General features: G+C 38.3%; 1 protein-coding gene across 4 annotated transcripts in view; it reads left to right on the top strand.

Annotated features, from left to right (window-relative positions):
- Positions 1-20,582, top strand: part of PLD5 (phospholipase D family member 5) — a 453,172-nt gene that overhangs the window by 78,989 nt on the left and 353,601 nt on the right. For 2 of the 4 annotated variants that reach the window (XM_077167819.1, XM_077167823.1), the window contains exon 1: positions 11,217-11,332. The exons of the other annotated variants lie outside the window; for them this stretch is intronic. In XM_077167819.1, the coding sequence (XP_077023934.1) occupies positions 11,330-11,332 (3 nt within the window). In that variant the 5' untranslated portion in view covers positions 11,217-11,329. Of the gene's footprint in view, positions 1-11,216; positions 11,333-20,582 lie in introns of those variants that run through there. 4 annotated transcript variants of the gene reach the window in all.

Genomic DNA, 20,582 nt, shown 5'->3' with positions numbered 1-20,582 from the left:
TCCACTCTAGGCATTGCTAAGTTATACTATCTCAGTCTTTACTTCCATCTTTCCTTCTGATTTCATACATGTCCCCAGCCCTTCTTCCTCAATCATACTCACATTCACCTTCATTCAGTTTACTTATATTATTGTGTTACAATCAGGTAACATTGTACTATCCATGTCTGAATTTTACAATCAGTCCTTTGTACAGTCTGTATTCGTTCAGTACCAAATACCCAATCTCTATCCTATTTCTATCTCCTGATAAACTGGGTTCTTAAATTTAACTTACAAGTTCACTCATTAATTTTAGTTCATATCAAGGAGACCATACAATATTTGTCCAATGGTTTCTGGCTAATTTCACACAGCATAATATCCTCAAGATTCATCCACATTGTTACACACTTCATGACTTTATTCTTTCTTAGCTCTGTGTAATAGACCATCATATGTATATACAACAGCTTGTTTATCCACTAGTCTGTTGATGGACATTTGGGCTTTTTCCATCCCTTGGCAATTGTGAATAACTCTGCTATAAACATTGGTATGCAAATGTCTGCTTGTGTCCTTGCCTTTAATTCCTCTGAATATATACTTACAATGGAATTACCAGATCATATGGCAAGTTTATATTTTCCTTCATGAGAAGCCACCTAACTGCCTTCCAGAGCAGCTGTACCATTTTAAATTCCAACAACAGTGAATAAGTGTGTCTCTTTCTCCACAACCTCTTCAGCTTTTGTTGTTTTTTGTTTTTGATAATGGCCATTCTAGTGGGTATCAGATGATATCTCATTGTGGTTCTGATTTGCATTTCCTCAGTAACCAGTGAAGTTGAGCATCTTTTGATGTGCCTTTTAGCCGTTTGTATTTCCTTTTCTAAGAAGTGTTTGTTCATGTCTTTGGCCTTTGCTTTAATTGGGTTGTTTGTCTTTCTGTTATTGAATTGAACAATCTCTTTATATATTCTGGATATTAAACCCTTATCTGATATGTAGTTTCCAAATGTTGTATCCCATTGTGTAGGCTGCCATTTTACTTTCCTGACAGAGTTCTTTGCTGCACTAAAGTGTTTAGTTTTGAGGAGCCATTTATCTATTCCTGTTTTCAATGCTCATGCTTTCCATGTAAGGTCTAGGAAACTGCCTCCTGTTACAAGATTTTTAAGATTTTCCCCACATTTTCATCTAAAAGTTTTATTTCCTTAGTTTAATGTCTAAGTTTTTTATCTATCTTGAGTTAATTTTTGTATAAGGTGTCAGATAGGAGTCCTCTTTCATTCTTTTTCTTGTGGATTATCCAGTTCTGTGAACACCATTTATTGAAGAGCCTGCTTTCTCCCAGGTGAGTTGGTTTGACTGCCTTATCAAAGATCAGTTATCCATTTTTGAACACTCAGTTCGATTCCATTGGTCAGCATATCTATCTTTATGCCAGTATAATGCTGTTTTGACCATTGTAGCTTTGTAAAATGCTTTAAAGTCAGGTAGTGTGAGACCTCCCATTTCATTTTTCTTTCTCAAGATATTTTTAGCTATTTGGAGCACGCTGCCCTTCCAAATATATTTGGTTGTTGGTTTTTCTATTTCTGCAAAGTAAGTTGTTTGGGTTTTAATTGGTGTTGCATTGAATCTACAAATCAATTTGGGTAGAATTGTCATCTTAACTATAATTTAGTCTTCCCTTCCATGAACGCAGTATGCCCTTCCGTTTATTTAGGTCTTCCATGATTTCTTTTAGCAATTTCTTGTAGTTTTCTGTGTATAAGACTTTTTTGTTTGTTTGTTTGTTTTGGGTGCATGGTCTGGGAATCGAACCCGGGTCTCCCACATGAAAGGCGAGCATTCTACCACTGAACCATGTGTGTACCCATATAGAACTTTTGTATCCTTAATTAAATTTATTCCTAAATATCTTATTCTTTTGGTTGCTATTGTAAATGGATTTTTTTTTCTTGATTTCCTCCTCAGATTGCTCATCACTAGTGTATAGAAACAGTTCTGATTTTTGCGTATTGGTCTCATACCCTGCCACTTTGCTGTACTCATTTATTAGCTCTTGTAGCCCCGTTGTAGATTTTTTTGGATTTTTCATATCATCTGCGAACAATGAGTTTTACTTTTTCCTTTCCAATTCAGATCCATTTTCTTTCCTGTTTTTTTTTCCTAATTGCCCTGGCTAGAACTTCCAGCACAATGTTGAAATGTTGAATAACAGTGGTAACAGTGGGCATCCTTGTCTTGTGTTTGATCTTAGAGGGAAAGCTTTCAGTTCTTCCTCATTGAGGATGATGATAGCTGTGAGTTTTTCATATATTCCCTTTATCATTTTGAGGAAGTTCCCTTCTATTCCTATGCTTTGAAGCATTTTCATCAGGTAGGATGTTGAAATTTGTCATATGCATTTTCTGCATCAGTTGAATGATCATGTAGTTTTTCTGCTTTGACTCATTGGTATGGTGTATTACATTAATTGATTTTCTTGTGTTGAACCAGCCTTGCATACCTGGAAAAAAATCCCACTTGGTCATGTTGTACAGTTCTTTTAAGGTATTGTTGGATTTGATTTGCAAGTATTTTATTGAGGACTTTTGCATCTATTTTCATTAAAGAGATTGGTCTGTACTTTTCTTCTAGTGTCTTTGTCTGGCTTTGGTATTAGGGTTTTGTTGGCTTCATAGAATGAGTTAGGTAGCTTTCCCTCCTCTTCAATTTTTTTTAGGAGTTTGAGCAGGATTGGTACAAATTCTTCCTTGAATGCTTGGTAGAATTCACATGTGAAGCCATCTGGACCTGGCCTTTTCTTTTTTAGGATCTTCTTGATGGCTGATTCAGGCTCTTGTGATTGGTTTATGAATTTTCTGACCCTTTGCCTGAAATCGATTTCCAGCTTCATTCCGTTATGATCCCAGAAAGTTCCTTGTATGATTTCAGTCTTTTGAATTTTATTGAGACTTGCTTTGTAACCCAGCATATCATCTATCCTTGAGAATTGTCCATGAGCACTTGAGAAAATGTATATCCTGCTATTATGGGGTGGAATGTTCTGTAAATATCTGTTAAATCTAGTTCATTTATCACATTATTCAAAATCTCTGTTTCTGTATTGATCCTCTGTCTTGATAGTCTATCCATTGATGAGAGTGGAGAATTGAAGTCTTCGACTATTATGGTAGAGGTGTCGACTTTCCCTACATAAGGCAAACACTTTTCAGTGTTTGCCTTATGTATTTTGGCGCACTCTGGCTTGGTGCATAAATATTTATGATTGTTATGTCTTTTGTTGAATTGTTTCTTTTATTAATGCATAGTGTACTTCTTTGTCTCTTTTAATTGTTTTACATTTGAAGTCTAATTTGTTGGATATTAGTACAGGTATTTCTGCTCTTTTCTGTGTTGTTGGCATGAAATATCTTTTTCCCACCTTTCATTTTCAACCTGTTTTTGTCCTTGAATCTAAAGTGAGTCTTCTGTAGGCAGTATATACATGGGTCCTGTGTTTGAATCCATTCTACCAGCCTGTGTCTTTTGATTGGGGAGTTTAATGCATTAACATTTAATGTTATTATTGTAAAGGCAGCACTTTCTTCTACCATTTTGTATTTTGGAATTTGTATGTCAGATCTAATTGTTTTTACTCTTTTTACCTTACTGATAGTCTTCATTTCTACACTCTTCTCCATAGCTCTCTCTCCTGCCTTTTCCCACCTGCCTGTATGCTCCCTTTTATATTTCTGGAGAACCAGTCTCTTTGTCACAAATTCTCTCAGTGATTGTTTGTCTGAAAATATGTTAATATCCCCCTCATTTTTGAAGGACTGTTTAGCTGGGTATAGAATTCTTGGCTGGCCGTTTTTCTCTTTCGGTGTCTTAAATATATCATAACACTCTATTCTCACCTCCATGGTTTCTACTGAGAAATCCACACTTAGTCTCATCGAGCTTCCTTTGTATATGATGGATTGCTTTTCTCTTGCTGCTTTCAAAATTCTTTCTTTGCATTTGACATTTGACAATCTGATTAATAAGTATCTTGGAGTATGTCTATTTAGATCTATTCTGTTTGGGGTATGCTGCACTTCTCAGATCTATAATTTTATGTCTATTATAAAAGATGGGAAATTTCTAATATTATTTCCTTCATTAGTCTTTCTCCTTCTTTTCCCTTCTCTTCTCCTTCTGGGATACCCTACAACATGTACATTTGTGTGCTTCATGTTGTCATTCAGTTCCCTGAGACCCTGCTCATATTTTTCCATTCTTTTCCTATATTTTCTTTTGGGTATTGGATTTCAAATGCCCAGTCCTCTAGGTCACTAACCTTTCTTCTGTCTCTTCAAAAAACTATTGTTACAGGTTTCCGGTGTTGTTTTTCATCTCTTCTGTTGCGCCTTTCATTCCCATATGTTCTGTGATTTATTTTTTCAAAGTTTTTGAGTTTCTCTTTTCGCTCATACAGTGTCTTCTTTATATCCTCCCTCAACTCATTGATTTGGTTTTTGTTCAGATTTTGCAGGTCTGTTTGAACATCCTGAATTAGTTGTTTCAATTCCTGTATCTCAGTTGAAGTATTGGTTTGTTCCTTTGACTGGGACATATGTTCGATTTTCCTAGTATGCCTTGGTATTTTTTGTCGGTGTCTAGGCATTTGATTTCCTTAATTAGTTTATTCTGGAGATTGTTTTTCACTCTTTTACTTAGGGTTTTCTTGCTGGATGGCTTTGTTCTCAGTCTATTCTTTGATATTCCATTCAGCTTATTCTAGACCTTTAGCATAGGTTCTCTTTCACTGATGAGAATTTTTTAGTTCTTTTTTTGTTTTTTTTGCCCTACCTATATGGTGCCTTTTTTTTTTTTTTTTAAGGAGGGTCTTCTCAGATATTATAGACCCAGTCAGACCCAGATCAGAGAGGCCCATGTCTCAGGAGAAAAGAGTTGCCAGCATCAGTTTTCCTGAAGGTGATAACCAGCAGGTTGTCAGACTTTCCTATGAAGCCTCTAGACTCTGCGCTTTTCCTGTCATGCCAAGTATGTGGCGCTTGTCTGCCCGCAGCTTCCCAGCAGCTTAAAGTAATGTGGTGCCTTTAATTTCAGCAGACTCTCCTTGCCAGGGGTGTGGTTGAGACAGAGGTGAGATAGGTAGGCTTTGATTGTTTCTGCTTTCCAGTCCCTAGGTCTTAATTCCTTGAAGGAGGGGTTCCAGTTGAACTGGGCCCTGCTCCCCTTTACTTGTGGAAGATAAGCCTATAGGGAATTAACCCCTTTCACTTGACTAAGTTACTTTGTTTCTCAGACAAGCTTTCCTTTTGCCCTTGCCTGGGGCAGTGCTGGAGCCTGTGAGTCCTTTTAGTTCTATCTAATGATCTGATAAAAGTTTTTTTTTTTTTCTTAAAAAAAGAGGTCTTTTCTGGACTGGGCCCTGCTCCTTGGTTTGTCAATCAAGAACTTAAGTTGGTATGGGGCTCTGTGTATCTTCAGGCTCTATGTGCCCCCTTTTCTTGAAATCCGACCTTTTCCCAGTATTTTGTGCTGTCCAGCTCAGAAAGCCTCTAATTTTTTTTTTCCCATCACCCCCTGCCTGGGCGAAAAGCCCTAGTTCCTTTAGTGTTTATTCCAGGTTTATCTGTGCTGGGGACCTGTTTTCAGTAGTCAGAATTTGTTAATTTCTTCTGCAATTGGAGCTTGGTTGAGCTGAGCCCTTGCTGCTAGTAAAGTCTGTATCCTTTTCCCCTCAGGGAACCAGCCTGCCATGTCCATGCAGGAAGGACGCCAGCCTCTGCAGCTCTCAGGACATCCAGTTCTGTGTGGGGTCTCAGCTCTTTCACCTGGTCTAGACTGGTATATGCTGTGTGTCCAGTCACTGATGTGGCCCCAGCAGTTATTCTGTATTGTTCCTGGCTATTTACTAACTGCTCTGGAGGACAAACTAAATCCCACACTTTACTATGCCACCATCCTTCCCCCATTCTCCCAATTTTTAAATGTTAGGGTCTGATGTTTACAAAAAAGCAGAAGCTAAAAAAAATTACTCATCCCACAGGTGGCCAGTTTGAGATATGTAATACAGACAGTCACCCAACAGATGACATCATTTATAATGTCCACCTGTGGTCACTTTAAACTGTCATTCCACATATGCAGACTTACTGATTTGTACATTCAGTTTGCAAGTTGTTCCAGTCTTCCCATGTTACATTTTTTCAGTTTCTAGTCCTGCTGTAGGGCAGCACTGTCCAATAGGACTTTTTGTTGTGATGGAAATGGTCTCTGTGTGCACTGCCCAGTCCAGTCACCACTAGCCACATGGGACTATTGTGCACCTCAAATGTGCAAGCATGACTAAAAAAACTGAATTTATCATTTTATTTAATTTTAATAAGCAGCCACAGGTTTCTTACTTCCAGATCTCTACACAATTCTCATCCCCCCAGAAGCTTAACTAAGAATAACTAAGTTGAACCCAACCCATAAAGGGAAGTCAAGAGAGAAGTAAAGAAACTCTCCCCACATTGTTGGGGCCAGAGTACAAAATTTTATATGGGGCTTTTTGTATCTAAATACATAAAGCTTATAAATCAAGCTAACACTCTGTTAAATAGAATATGTTCCATCCTACATCAGCAATTTCTTCATAATGGCCTAGAAAGCCAGGCTCAAATTTAGGATTTTTGGACTCGTAGGTTTTCTCCCCTGGAGTGTAGTGGCATGAGGAGAGCTGGTCTTTCTGCCCCAGCTCCACCTTGCAGCACAAAATGTCTTCACGTGCATATTTGCATAAAGTGGAAGTTTGCATAACTGAAACTTCAAGACCATCTTTGAAACACTTCTGCAGTTTCTATGGAGTGTTTTACATTTTCTCCCTCATGACCGTGGTTGAATTTGACTTTAAGATATATTAAAAGCTTTGTAGAATTGTCGTGTAAAGGGAGTTCCTCCATCGATTCAGACACAGACCTCGCCCCTGCAGCAGTCCCCATGATTGCCTTTTGGGACCCCACCGAGGGACCTGCCTCATTGCACGTAATTGAGGGATAATCACTTTTCTAAATGGGCTTATGTTGAATTCTTCAGAAGCAAATTAAAACTCATCTTGATTGCAGCTTTTGCAGAGTGTTTAGAAGCAGAAACAAGGAATGGATACAGACGTGAATTTGGGCAAAGGTTCATGAGGAGAGTTCATTAGGCTGTTTGTTCACTGTCACTAAATCTTCAGCAGTGTGCCTCAGAAGCTTGCTCTTACTTGGGTCATTCATTTATGCCAAAAGAATTGGGGAGTGAGGTGGGCCACGGTGGCTCAGCAGGTAAGAGTGCTTGCCTGCCTGCCATGCCCGAGGACCCAGGTTCGATTCCCGGTGCCTGCCCATGTAAAAAAAAAAAAAAAAAAAAACTTGCAGAAAGAATTGGGGAGTGAAAGATAAATTGCATATTACTTTTAATCTGTACATAAGTCAATCCAATGTGTTCCATGTGATTAAAGTCATTAGTTACAAAATCAATATCCTAATGCTTGGAATGTTTATCTGCAGTATCCTCGTCTAAATAAAATCTTTCAAGTGATTTGCAAATCCTGATGTCAAGGTAGGTAAGAGAGAAAAAGAAAACATAATGATTACGCTATAAATGCACATATAGTGCATGTGAAAAACCTGAGTAGTTTCAATTGGAGGACAGCTTCTAAAGTTTGTTTTGAACAAGTGAGTCGTCCCATTCTTTTCTGGTTGGGGCATGTATGCCAGTATATGTGGCCATGAAAATCTAGTTACCACTTGGAGAGAGCGAACTGTGCCCTTATTGTGCTGCAGCTCCCTCTTGTGGTGGAAAAGAAGAACAGGAATGATCAAGGTTAAACCAAGATAGTCTGCAAAGACTTGGGGCCTCTCGACAGTTCTTGCTATAATCCTGGACTGTCTGGAAAACCTACGACATGCCTTCTGCTAGCTATTTTAGACCCTGTAAAAGAGTCAGCTTTGCGATTGCTGCCAAGAGCACTCACATTTTGCTGCTGTCTCCTTAATCTCCTTGCTGTTGTAACCACCCTCCGTGGTTAGAAATGTCTTCTGTGATTTTGCATATCATAAGTAATGCCATAATTGAAACTAATGTAAATATTTTCCTGATGACATGTGTTTTCCCTCGTGGAACTGTTTTCGTAATATAAATGCTTGGCCATCCTGGGTGGTTTTAGGAAGTGAATGTTTCTTTTTCTCAGGGCCTTGACCTGATTTTTCCTCTGCCAACGTCAATTGCAATCTATTGAAACAGAAATCTTTGAAACATTATTAGAAACTGAAAGGCATCCCTACGTGCTTTATGCTTCTTAGACTGAGTAGGTTTTCTTGAGGTTAAATTTGAAAGCACCATCTTGCCCGTGCAGTTCTTCCTGAGGGACTCTATAATCATGAGTCTGACCATTAAATAACCATGTTGCGTTCACAGAGCCCTGCTGCAGGGATTGACTGCAACGGCGGGGCTGGGAAGAGATATCCAAATGACAGAGCAAAATGTTGACGCCATGCAAGAACATGGGATTTGGGGTCAAAACTGGTGTGGGAGAAGCAGGGAAAGATAAGCACTCCCCATTCCTTTTCTCTATTTGGGGGTGGTGGTGAATGGGTGTAGTTCTGCAGTGAATAATGAGGACCCACTCTTCTTCACTTTCTCTGGGTTCTTGTCCACAAGGGAACCCCAGATAATGGTTGCAGGAAGTGAGTACTGCAGTGACCACAGGAAGTTTCCACTCTATAGTGACTACTTTTCTAGAATGCCAAATTAAGTTTTTATTAGCGTGCAGCCAGCATTTTAAAATATTGAGTAATGAGTCCTTCAGTATCTTTTAAGGCTGCAATAAAGATTTGAATAAAAAGGTAAATTAAATGGACTTGCTCTATAAGAAAACACTCAATGAAAATAGGTGCTATTTTTACACATGCGTGAAAGCATTTCTCCTTCCTTGGCACCTTTCCACATTCAGCAGGGAGGGAAGTAGCTGTGCCCTGGGACTTTCACTCCCTGGCCTGACACTTTTCACTGCTGTACCCTGTGTAGAAGGATGGGGTGTTATTGATATATATTATACATTCACATATCATGTAATCATCCAAAAGGTACAGTGATTCACTGTATCATCATATAACTGTGCATTTATCATCACAGTCAACTTTTTTTTCTTTTTTTGTAAAAAAATAACATATTCAAGAAAGCAATAAATTTCAAAGCGCAACATAACAATTAATTGTAGAACAGATTTCAGAGTTTGGTCTGGGTTACAACTCCACAATTTTAGGTTTACTAGTAGCTGCTCCAAGACACTGGAGACTAAAAAAAATATCAGTATAATGATTCAGCAGTCATACATGTTTGTTAAACCCAGCCTTCTCTGTATAACTCCACCTTTGACCTTTCTCCCACTTTTTAGGGATATTTGGGCTATTCACCATTCCAACTTTTTCATGTTGGAAGGGACTGTTGATAATATGGGGTAGGGGGACGGATCTAGTTGATATTCTGGAGAGGCTGAGCCCTCTGCATTTCAGGACTTATCTGGTCTAGGAACCCATCTAAAGGTTGTAGCTTTCTGGAAGTGAATCCTAATGCATGGAGCCTTTGTAGAAAGGACTGGCTTTTACATGTCCAGAGGTTTTCGATGAAAAAATATAAAATACAAGTTGAGAGAAAACCCTAATTTGCTCCACTTTTCTCTCTCCTGCACTTTCTTTGTTGCCGATAGTGTCCTGGGTGGAGAATTAGTAAGGTCATTCGGTGATTCTGGGGGCTGTGACAAGATCGGTCTAAAAAGTCCAACAGTTTTGATTAACCTAAGTGTCCAAACAGTTTTAACAGCGATAGAGTCCGCATTCAGTCAGGAAGCAGACAATGCAAAATTCCTTCATATTCCCTTGTTTCTCCCAAATTTTAATTTATTTGAGGAAAGCAAGTCAATTTTTTCTGAGGGAAAAATGCGCCAACACTCTGAATGAGCCCTTCTCATTGCAGGAAAAGCACGGGTTCTAAATCTCCTTAGATTTGTGCTGGGCTCTAATGTATATGTAATGATGATGCACACTGGTTTTCATGCTCCTCCAGACTTCAGCTCATCATGCAGTCCATCCAGGAAATCAGAAGGGATGACCCAGGCACCAGGTTTGACGGATGAGCAAGAGCCCCTGTGTGGACAAGCAATAATACCATTCCTGGAAGAGTGTAGTGTGTGCAGAGGCCCAGAGCAGTGAGCAAGCATAGGGATTTGAGGGAACTGAACAAGATTCCCTGTGGCTGAAACATAGATTACCTGTAGGGGTATGGCAGGAGAGGAAACATCAAGGGGCCAATTTATGAAGGAACTTATATGCCATGATAAGTAGTCTTAGCTCTGTCTTATAGTCAGTGCGATGCCATTTAAGAATTTTATATAGAAATAACATGTTTACCATCCAATTAATTACATGGTAAGATAAAAAGATGTTGTTAATTTGAAATACTATCTTAAAGAGTCCTGGCCTGGGCTTTGATTGAAGTCCTTCCTCCAGTTTTTTACTGAATAGTTTATGACTGAATCTCTCTGCAATACAATTTTTAAGCAATAAAATGTTGTAAAAATATAGGAACAGCAAAGAGCCCAGTAGATTAATAAAATTAAGCTGCATGGGCTAGGTGTAAAGCCTCTTAGAAGACCCTGCCTGTATTTGAAGATTTTCCAGTTTATTCTTCAAAATATAGCATGAGGAACTTTTCTTCCAAACTGTTCAGATTTGATAGCATTATTCCAAATAATTTAATTCAGACTTCTGTCCTGTGTTTCTTCCTCAGAGTACTTTGCAAACACCCATCAATTATCCAGCTGCTGGGACTTGGAGTGCTAGGTAGCACTGCCTCTCTTCCCTCGTTTCTCTCTAGGCAGGGTTCTCCTTTCCTTTGGAAAGGCACTGGTGTCTGGCCATGTTGGAGCTGTGTCTCCTGGGTCAGCTTGAGCTCTTGCTATGATTTCCTTCCACAAGCAACAAGATTCATCTCAGTTTAAAAGGAAACGAGAGAGAAAAGTGATTGAAATGTAGCAGTCCTTGGTATTTGCTAAATGCAGAATGAGGGGCCCGCGTCTTTAAAAGCACATTCTAGGGGGAATTCTGAAATTGCAAGCGGCAACTCTTTCTCTTCGCGCTTGGCTTGGCCGATTTCCAAAGCTTCGAGGCCAGCAGTTGAGGGACTGAAATACAATCGGTGGCGATACATTTGCACCACATGAAACATTCTCTGCCTCCAAAGGCTCCAGTGGCTGTGGGGAGCGGCACAACGGCCACCGCGTCTGACTGCTGGACTCTGCTTGGAGGAAAGATTGGCTCACGATGGTAAGAAACTCCTGAGTTTGCAGCAGACCTAGTTTACCTGGGAAGGAATACGCAGCGTCTGATGGTGAAAATGGCTATTGGTAGCATGAGATTGGTCGTTCGAACTCTAAGGGCAGTGTCAAATTTTCACTAGAAGGGCAAAAATCACTATTTTTTGAGAAATAGTGATTTCTCAAAAATCACTATTCTAGTATAAACACCCGTAGTACTAGAATAGTGATTTTTGAGAAATGATTCCTTTCAGGTTAGGGTAAGGCTGCCGCGTAATTAATGACAGTTGCTGGGCTTTGCTAGTGAAGGTCAGTCCCATTGTGACCTCAGTCTACTAAATCCTGATTAATGCAATCTCTGAAGTGTGCTCTTTCTTCTGAAAGTAATTGTAGTTTCCATGAGATTTTTTTCAAAGAAATAATTGCCTATTTTCTCTATGTTTTCATGTGGGGCTACAAACCCATTAATACTAGAGCAGCTTTCTGTTCTGACTAATGAATTGTCACAGTTCTTTGAGCTTCCCTGTTTATTGGAAGGATTTGCACATTAAACGTTCCTAGAACAGATTTAGGCTTTTTCTTTTCCTTTTATAACTGTCATATGCAGGGAGCAACAAAAGGAGCCCAGTTCAAAAGAAAGTGTTAAGTTAACTTTGGAGGAAGTTTGTTTGATTCTCTATAGCAAGGCAAGCATTGCCAGGGTGAGGTGTGCCTTACTGGAAACATGTGGGTTTTGGATGAAGCTTCAGAATCCGCCTTGGAAATCGCAGTGTGTTTACTCATGGTGTCTGCTTTGGGTGCCTTTTCCAAATGCCTCTTCAGAATCAATCGTATGACAAGGGAGAAGGGCCGGGGGGTGGGACATAGCACTGATGTAACACTGAAGCCACTGTCTCTCTTTAATGAATTAAGGGATGAAGGACATTGGTATTAATAAGATTACATAAGATTTGGTAGAAAATAAAACTTATTACTATATAGAGGGGATGCCTGAAATATACTTATTTGACTGCACAGCTGATGTGTAGGAAACGATTATTCTGTTTATAATCCAGATGAATGAAGAGAGTGCTAATGAAGGGAATGTGGGCGTTTTTAGAAGTGTGTCTGCATTTCCAACAACCCAGAAAAAAAGGAAACTGGAAATCGGATTTATATGAAAACAGATTTATTTCATTTCTGACCCTCATCCACTCCTGGATCACTTAATAAGCAAACAGACCATAGAAATAAAGCTGCAAAGATAAGGGTCATATTTTTCCTTTCTTAATTGACATCTGGTACTATTTATCAGCTCATCCATTTTAGAAGTTCTTCCAGTCTGGGGAGAAGCTGTCACATTAAAGACTCACCCGTTCTCCTCCACCAGCTGAATGTGGGTAGGGAAATCAATACATCCAGTATGAGGATGAAACGGAACTCTCTAAGTGTGCTTTGGAATGTGTTGCCTGAATTCTTGTGGCAACATAATTCTTTTTCTCTCTTCTTTAGCCTGAGGACATTCCTTTAAGGATTAAAAGGAACCCGCTGAAATGAATATACTGTTCCCCTTTCAAGCACACTCTTTAAGTTTGGGTATACGCTGAGCCTTAGGACAATCTTGTACAGTATTGATGGAGCAAATAATGAGTCTGTCACTGGCTGAGATCTTTCAGTGCAGTAGTACAACCTGATGAAAATGCGTGAACTTCCCCAAGAGGTGAACTTTCCTTTGGAGTTAGGCAGAATTAAGAGCATGAATGCAAACTGTTTGCATCTATTTGCCTTCCTGTACTTATTTTGATTAATTACTGTTTTAAGGATTGCGAAAAATTATGTTTTAGAAGAAAAGCTTTGGTTTAAATGAGGTTTCCTTAACTGCAAACACTAAAATGGCTATACCTTTCTTTAGAGAGAATTGTAAAACCAGGCAGCTCTTGCAAAAGGAACTATATTTCATCTTTCATTGTAGAGAGAACTCTGAGACTGGTAGACTGAAAAACTGCTCTTTGGTTATACAGGAAGTTAATCCATTGATTGAAATTTCATTATGTTCCTTCCATGATAAAATGGAAACCGATCATGTTTCTCATTATATAAATGTGGTCAATTATCTTATAAACCAAGAGAGAAACACTGTGTTTAAAATACCCTCATTGACCTCATTAGAATCAGAAGCATGTCTTGACTTGCTGGGAAATATCCCAGATAAGCCAACCCAGCTTGGCTTCTGAGTCTTTTTTTTTTTTTTTTAATGAACAAATTTAAAGGAAATACAGATAATTAAATCCATACTACACAACTCCAACAACTTTAAATTATTTAAAAACAAGGGAAATACATGGAGATTTTCAAATAATATTTTACAAATGTTGAGGATGTGATTTACTATAAGCCAAGTATTTTAAGCACTTTGGTAATCCTCAGTCTTTCTTTTATTTAAATACATATCATTATTATTATCCTTAGTGTACCCAGGTCAGGCACAGAGAAGTTACATACTTTTCTAAAATCATACAACTATTAAGAGGTAATATTAAGGTTGGAATGAATATATACCAGCTGCAGGGCCCTCATTATACTGCCGAGACATAAATGGGAGTTGATAGAGAGGCCGGGCTTGGATGGACAGTTAGTTACAGAGACTTTCAGTATTCCATTCTCCAAGACTGCACCTTTGACTTTTCTCTTTTCCTCTCCATATCAAATCTTATTTCCAAGGAGGGTCTGTTGTTCCTTCCCAGGGTTACCTGTTCTGGTTTCCTGTGCGTTTGCACTTCAACACAGTAATTCATACCTTACATTCCCACTTGAACCAATCTCCCTAACAAAACTGTCTAAATGGGAGATAGTCATGTTGTAAAAAGAAAGTTTACATTTACCCAGACCTACTTGTGTGATTTTTGACAGTATATTTATTGACTCTTAGCTTTCTTGTCTGCAAAATGGGAGTAATAATTCTTATCTCTGTTGGGTCATTGCAAGGATTCAATTAATGTGTTTGTTTAAAGTAGAATGTTTATCCCCCAAGGCAGGGAGATAAATTGGAAGGAAACATTTGAAGATACGTAAGTACAAGATAATAAGGATTTAAATTTGGAACATGGGGAAAAATGAAAATGAAATTAAAGCAGGAGATGATGCGAAGGAAAAATTTGCCTACACTGGCAGCTAATTGAATGTGAGATGTGAAAGAGTAAAGCAAAGCCTCTGGCACTCAAACAAAGCAGTTCGAGAAAAATGAATAGGGAATAGAAGTCCCTCCCCTCCATGATTTCTACATTATTTGGCATTATGCCTCACACATAGTATGTCCTATGCGTTGTTGAATGAATAAATAAAGGCATAAATTAAGGAAGAACGAAGAATTTCATGAAGAGTCAGACTGTATAAAAAATAAGTCCTAAAGAGGTGTTTCAAACTGAGTAACAATATAGTGGTTCTAGGAGGAAACTATTGGCTCAAGATACGAAGTGACCTTTTGCGCATGTTTCTGAGAAGGGGGGTTGAGAGGACCAGAAGAGGTTATATGTACCTAGGTCCATAATTCCGCAGGTTTTAGAAGTTTGAAGGTGAAATGTAGAGGAGAATAAGACGTAGGTAGAAATCACCAGTGAGTGTAGTGCTGTTTTCTCGATAATTCATACCCGTTGTGACATTAATGTGTCTAACAGAAAAATGTGGAGGAGAATGAGTAGATACAAAAGATCCCTCCAAAACAAAGTGTAAGGGGTATAAGTGATATTGTTAATTAGGATGCATAGGATATGGATTATTGGGAAAGGGTTATTATGGTAACAACTGTTGGGGAATTTAATGTGTTGGTTGTCTTTGAAGGTTTCCTTGAGGATGTTGTCAAGGATGTGAAAAATTAGAAATTGCACATATTAACAATATAATGAATATGAATAGTCTCTCTCATTTATACATCTGTGGCCATTGTGAAGGAACTACTCCATGGGCTATTTTTCAAAGCTGAAAGTAAACAAATAGGAGCTGGGTTCAATTTTTCATTGCTATTCGGTTTCATTGATATAGATGATTCATGGTGGATTTTGGATAGATCTCATTTAGTGGGAAGATCTCATTTAGTGGGAAGAGCAAATATATATGGGATGTTGGAGAAAATACCATTAAAAGATGTTGCTGATTAGGCTTCAGGTTGATTGTAAAATCAATGTGATGGATGGAAGACGTAGAATGGAGAAACTAATTAGCTCTGTAGCCTAGAAATAAAATAGGTTCAAGGTGGGTGAAGTCTCTGGAGAGATGGTCTAGGATTGCAGGAGAAATGGAACGGTTCGGGTTGCTAGCCTTGACTGCCACAGCCCCTCTGAAATCTCCCACCCTGAGTCAGCACTCTCGTCATGGTCCCATCTGGGAAAGGAGAGCATATCTCTGTGGAGATATTTGAAAGTTCTCTGTTTGGATTCATCACTTGTGTTGCATAAGTACTTGGATTCATTTCCTCATTTATTTTGTTTTGGGTGCTAATTTTGGTTTCAACAGTGAAATCAAAATATCATAAAGCATATACAAAACAGTGTTTAAAGAGATGGATAAACTCGTGGATGGGGAGAATGGCGGGACAGATCACACCTATTATGTACAGTTTATAAATCTCAAATTTTAGCTGTTTTGCTTTATCCATATATTTTAATGTTTTCTGACAGACATTGTGGTTAGTGGGGTCATGGCAAGTGTGGCTCATCAGTTTAGGTATTTAGTCATCATAAGGGCAGGCTGTATTACAATATGTTGATCCATCAAAGATCTCCCAATTTGGGGGAATCTTAGTTTGGCACTGAGATTTTTTGCAAAACTGTTTATACTTTATGCTTAATACCACTGAAGAAAAGTGAATACCTGTTTACCCAATCTTGGACTTAGAATTCCTTATTAAGTTTGTGTGAAGGTGCATTAACAAATAATAAATAAGTTTTTAAGATACTGAATATTATATGAAAGACACTGCATAAAAATGGACTTCACTGGTTTGAGGAGTGTATGTGTTTCCTCCCCCTGACCCCCTCCTTTATTTGTTTGGAGTGTCAATTTACTTAAGAATTTTTTTTAACATTTTTTTTAATTGTGAAAAATAACATATATACAAGAAAGCAATAAATTTCCAGGTACATTTTCACAAGTAGTTATACCACAAATTTTAAAGTTTGGTATGGGTTACAGCGCCACGATTTTTCATTTTTTCTTCTAACTTCTTCAAGAAACTGGAGACCAAAAGAAATATCAGTACGTTGATTCAGCAGTCATATTTATTTGTTAAATCCTATCTTCTCTATTGTACTCTTCCTTCTCTCTTTTTTTAATTTTTTGTGAAAAATAACACATATACAAAAAAGTAATAAGTTTCAAAGTATATTGAAACAGGTAGTTGTAGAACAGATTTCAGAGTTTAATATGAGTTACAATTCCACTGGAGACTAAAAGGAATATCAGTATAATGATTCAGCATTCATGCTCATTTGTTAAACCCAACCTTTTCTGTGTAACTCCTCTGGCAGCTTTGATCTTTCTATACCACTCTTTTAGGGCATTTGGGCTATGACTATTCTAACTTTTTCACATTGGAAGGGGCTGTCGATAATATGGGATAGGGACATGAAACTAGTTGATGTTCTGGATAGGCTGGCTCCTCTGCATTTCAGGTCTTATCTGGTCCAGGGACCCATCTAGAGGTTGTAGGTTTCTAAAAAGTAACTCAAGTGCATGGAACCTTTGTAGAATCTTATATAATGCCCTAGGTATTCTTTAAGATTGGCAGGAATGGTTTTGGTTGGAGTTTGGCAAGTTGTGATAGTAGCAATGTCTAATTGAAGCTTGCATAGAGTGACCTCCAGAGTAGCCTCCCAACTCTATTTGAACTCTCTCAGCTACTGATATCTTATTTGCTACACTTCTTTTCCCCATTTTGGTCATGATGGCATTGTTGATCCCATGGTGCCAGGGCCAGGCTCATCCCTGGGGGTCATCTCCCACACTGCCAGGGAGACTTTCATCCCTGGATGTCATGTCCACCTGGGAGGAGGGCTATGGTTTCACTTCCAGAGTTGGACTTAGAGGTGGAGCGAGAGAGGCCACATTTGAGCAACAAGAGGTCCTCCGGAGGTATCTCTTAGGCATACCTATAGGTAGGCTAAGCTTTTCCACTACATACATAAGCTTCATAAGAGCAAGCCTTGAGATCAAGGGCTTGGCCTGTTGACTTGGGTGTCCCTCATGTTTGACACAGTATCTGGGGTTTCCCCAGTGGTAAAGTTTAATAGTTTCCTATTGTTTCTCCCATCCCTCATGGACTTTGCAATACTTTTTGATTATCTGCTTAATATACTCTGGGATGTATCCAGGCATTACAATAAACTATACAGAATTAAAGGCTCTCATTCTTATTCTGGGCTTCCTGTATTTGGATTGTTTAAATGATCTATCCAGAAAAGTTGTTAGATTATGTGCTACTGAAATTTAGGTTCTGGACAAAATAAATCTTTCTTCCTTTGGTCTCAAATAGTAGGTGAAGTTCTACAATACAGCAATGTCTTCCTCACCCATGAATTATCTTAATCATGACCTGATTGGCTTTGTTCTTTTCTCTATATACCTGGTTATAAGTATATAAAACAACCCCTCAAAATCCACTAATATCAATTACCACTGCAGTCTAAGTGTGACTACTATAAGAACTTACAGTCTAGACCCCAGTTTTCTTATAAGTATTTTCTAAATGAGATCATACATTATTTGCTCTTTTGTTTCTGGCTTATTTTGCTTCACCAATGTCCCACATCATTGCCCGCCTTATTCGTTACTTTTTTGTAGCAGTGCAATGTTCAATTATAGTATACAGCATTGTTTTCCAGTTGACTTCTCAGTCAATGTGTCTTTCAGCCACCTCCATCTGTTAGGCCTCATGTATAACGTCCAAAGTCAACAGTCCATCACTTTTAGATAATTTCATTGTCCCCAGGAGAAAGAGAGCCAATAAACACACCTTCACCAAATAGAAAATCCCAATCTCCCCCTAATTCTTGTCCCCCACCCCGTTATGTATCCCTGGTATTGCTGCAGTACTGTTGATGTCTTCCTGTTAAACATAGCCCATAGCATGCAATGGTATTTTTCCCCCATACCCCAAAATTATACACTCTTTGTACAAGATTCATACCATTGCAGTAGTGCAAGGGCTTATTTATATTTGTAGTGTGAGGGGAACACATGAGTCTATACAACCCCTTTCAATCATGTTCACCTTCAATATGGTAATATTAGACGTACTTGTGAACCGCCTTCGCTTCTGCCTGTTTCCTTACATTGGAGTTCAACCTCATTAGCTAACTTCACCCATCTCTAGCTTCCATGTTTCTCTAGGTTCCCTGTATTCTGTGTTATAAGACTCTGATTTTACCTTTACCATGGCCATAAAAGTAGAATCATACAGTATATTGCCTTTTGTTTCTGGTTTATTTCACTCAACGTTACATCCTCAAGGGTCATCCCTTTTGTCATGTAGTTCACTATGTCATTTTGTCTTACTGCTGCATAATATTCCATCATATGTATATAACACATTTTGTTAATCCATACGTCTGTTGATGGGCACTTGGATTGTTTCCAATTTTTGGCAATTGTGAATAGAGCTGCTATGAACATCGGTGTGCTAATGTCTGTTTGTGTTGCTGCTTTCAGCTCTTGTGGGTATATACCGAGTAGTGGTATTGCTGGGTCATAGGGCAACTCACTATTTAGTTTCCTGAGGAACTGCCAAACTGTCTTCCATAGTGGCTGTACCCAAATACATTCCTACCAGCATTGTGTAAGTGTCCCAGTTTCTCCCCATCCTTTCCAACATTTACAGTTTCTTGTTTGTTTAATATCAACCATTCTTATAGGTGTGAGGTGGTATCTCATTGTAGTCTTGATCTGCATTTCCCTTAAGGAAAATGAGCATCTTTTCATGTGCTTTTTAGCCATCTTTATTTGGTCTTCAGAAAAATGCCTGTTTATATCTTTAGCCCACTTTATAATTGGTTTGCTTGTTCTTTTGTTGTTGAGTTTGTATGATTTGTTTATATATACAGGATATTAAACCTTTATCCGATGCATGATTCCCAAATATATTTTTTCCCATTGAGTTGGCTGCCTTTTCACCCTTCTGACAAAGTCTTTTAAGACGCAAACACATTTGACTTTGAGGAGTTCCCATTTATCTATTTTTTTCTTTTGTTGCTTGTGCTTTGGGTGTAAAGTTTAGGAAGCTATCCTTTTACTAGGTCTTAAAGATGTTTCCCTACATTTTCTTCTAGGATCTTTATGGTACTGGTTCTTATATTTAGGTGTTTGATCCACTTTGTGTTAATTTTTGTATAGGGTGTGAGGAAGGGTCCTTTTTCATTCTTTTGGCTACTGATAACCAGTTCTCCCATGCCCATTTATTGAAAGGAGTATTTTGTCCCAGTTCGGTGGATTTGGGGGCCTTGTTGACGATGAGTTGACCACGGATTTGGTCATTTGTTTCTGCACTTTTGATTCAATTCCATTGGTCAATACTTCCATCGTTGTTCCAGTACTATGTTGTTTTGACCACTGTGGCTATATAAGTTTTTAAATCAGGAAGTGTTAATCCTCCCACTTAGTTGTTCTATTTTAGAATGCTTTTAGCTATTCGGGTCTCTTTCCGTTCCAGATGAATTTGGTAACTAGCTTTTCCAAGTCTTCAGGGTGGGTTGTTGTAATTTTGATTGGTACTGTGTTGAATCTGTATATCAATTTGGGTAGGAACGACATCTTAACTATATTTAACCTTCCTATCCATGAGTATGGAATGTCTTTCCACCTATTTAGGTCTTTGATTTCTTCTACCAATGTTATGTAGTTTTCTGTGTTCAAGTCTTTTACATCTCTAGTTAAGTTCATTCCTAGGTACTTTATTCTTTTAGTTGCTATTTTGAATGGAATTTTTTCCTTAATTGACTCCTCAGTTAGGTCTTTGTTTGTATACAGAAATATTATTGATTTTTGCACTTTAATTTTATATTCAGCCACCTTGCTTATTAGCTCAAGTAACTTTTAGATTTCTCAGGATTTCGCAAATATAGTACCAGGTCATCTGCAAATAATGTAAGTTTTTCTTCTTCCTTTCTAATTTGGATGCTTTTTATTTCTTTTTCCTGCCTCATTGCTCTAGTTAGAACTTCTAGTACAATGTTGAATAATAGTGGTGACAGAGGGCATCCTTGTCTTGTTCCTGATCTTAATGGAGAAGTTTT

This window comes from Tamandua tetradactyla, chromosome 7 (genome assembly GCF_023851605.1).
Source record: "Tamandua tetradactyla isolate mTamTet1 chromosome 7, mTamTet1.pri, whole genome shotgun sequence".
Taxonomy (NCBI): Eukaryota; Metazoa; Chordata; class Mammalia; order Pilosa; family Myrmecophagidae; genus Tamandua; species Tamandua tetradactyla.
This window is presented reverse-complemented; position numbering and strand designations above follow the sequence as displayed.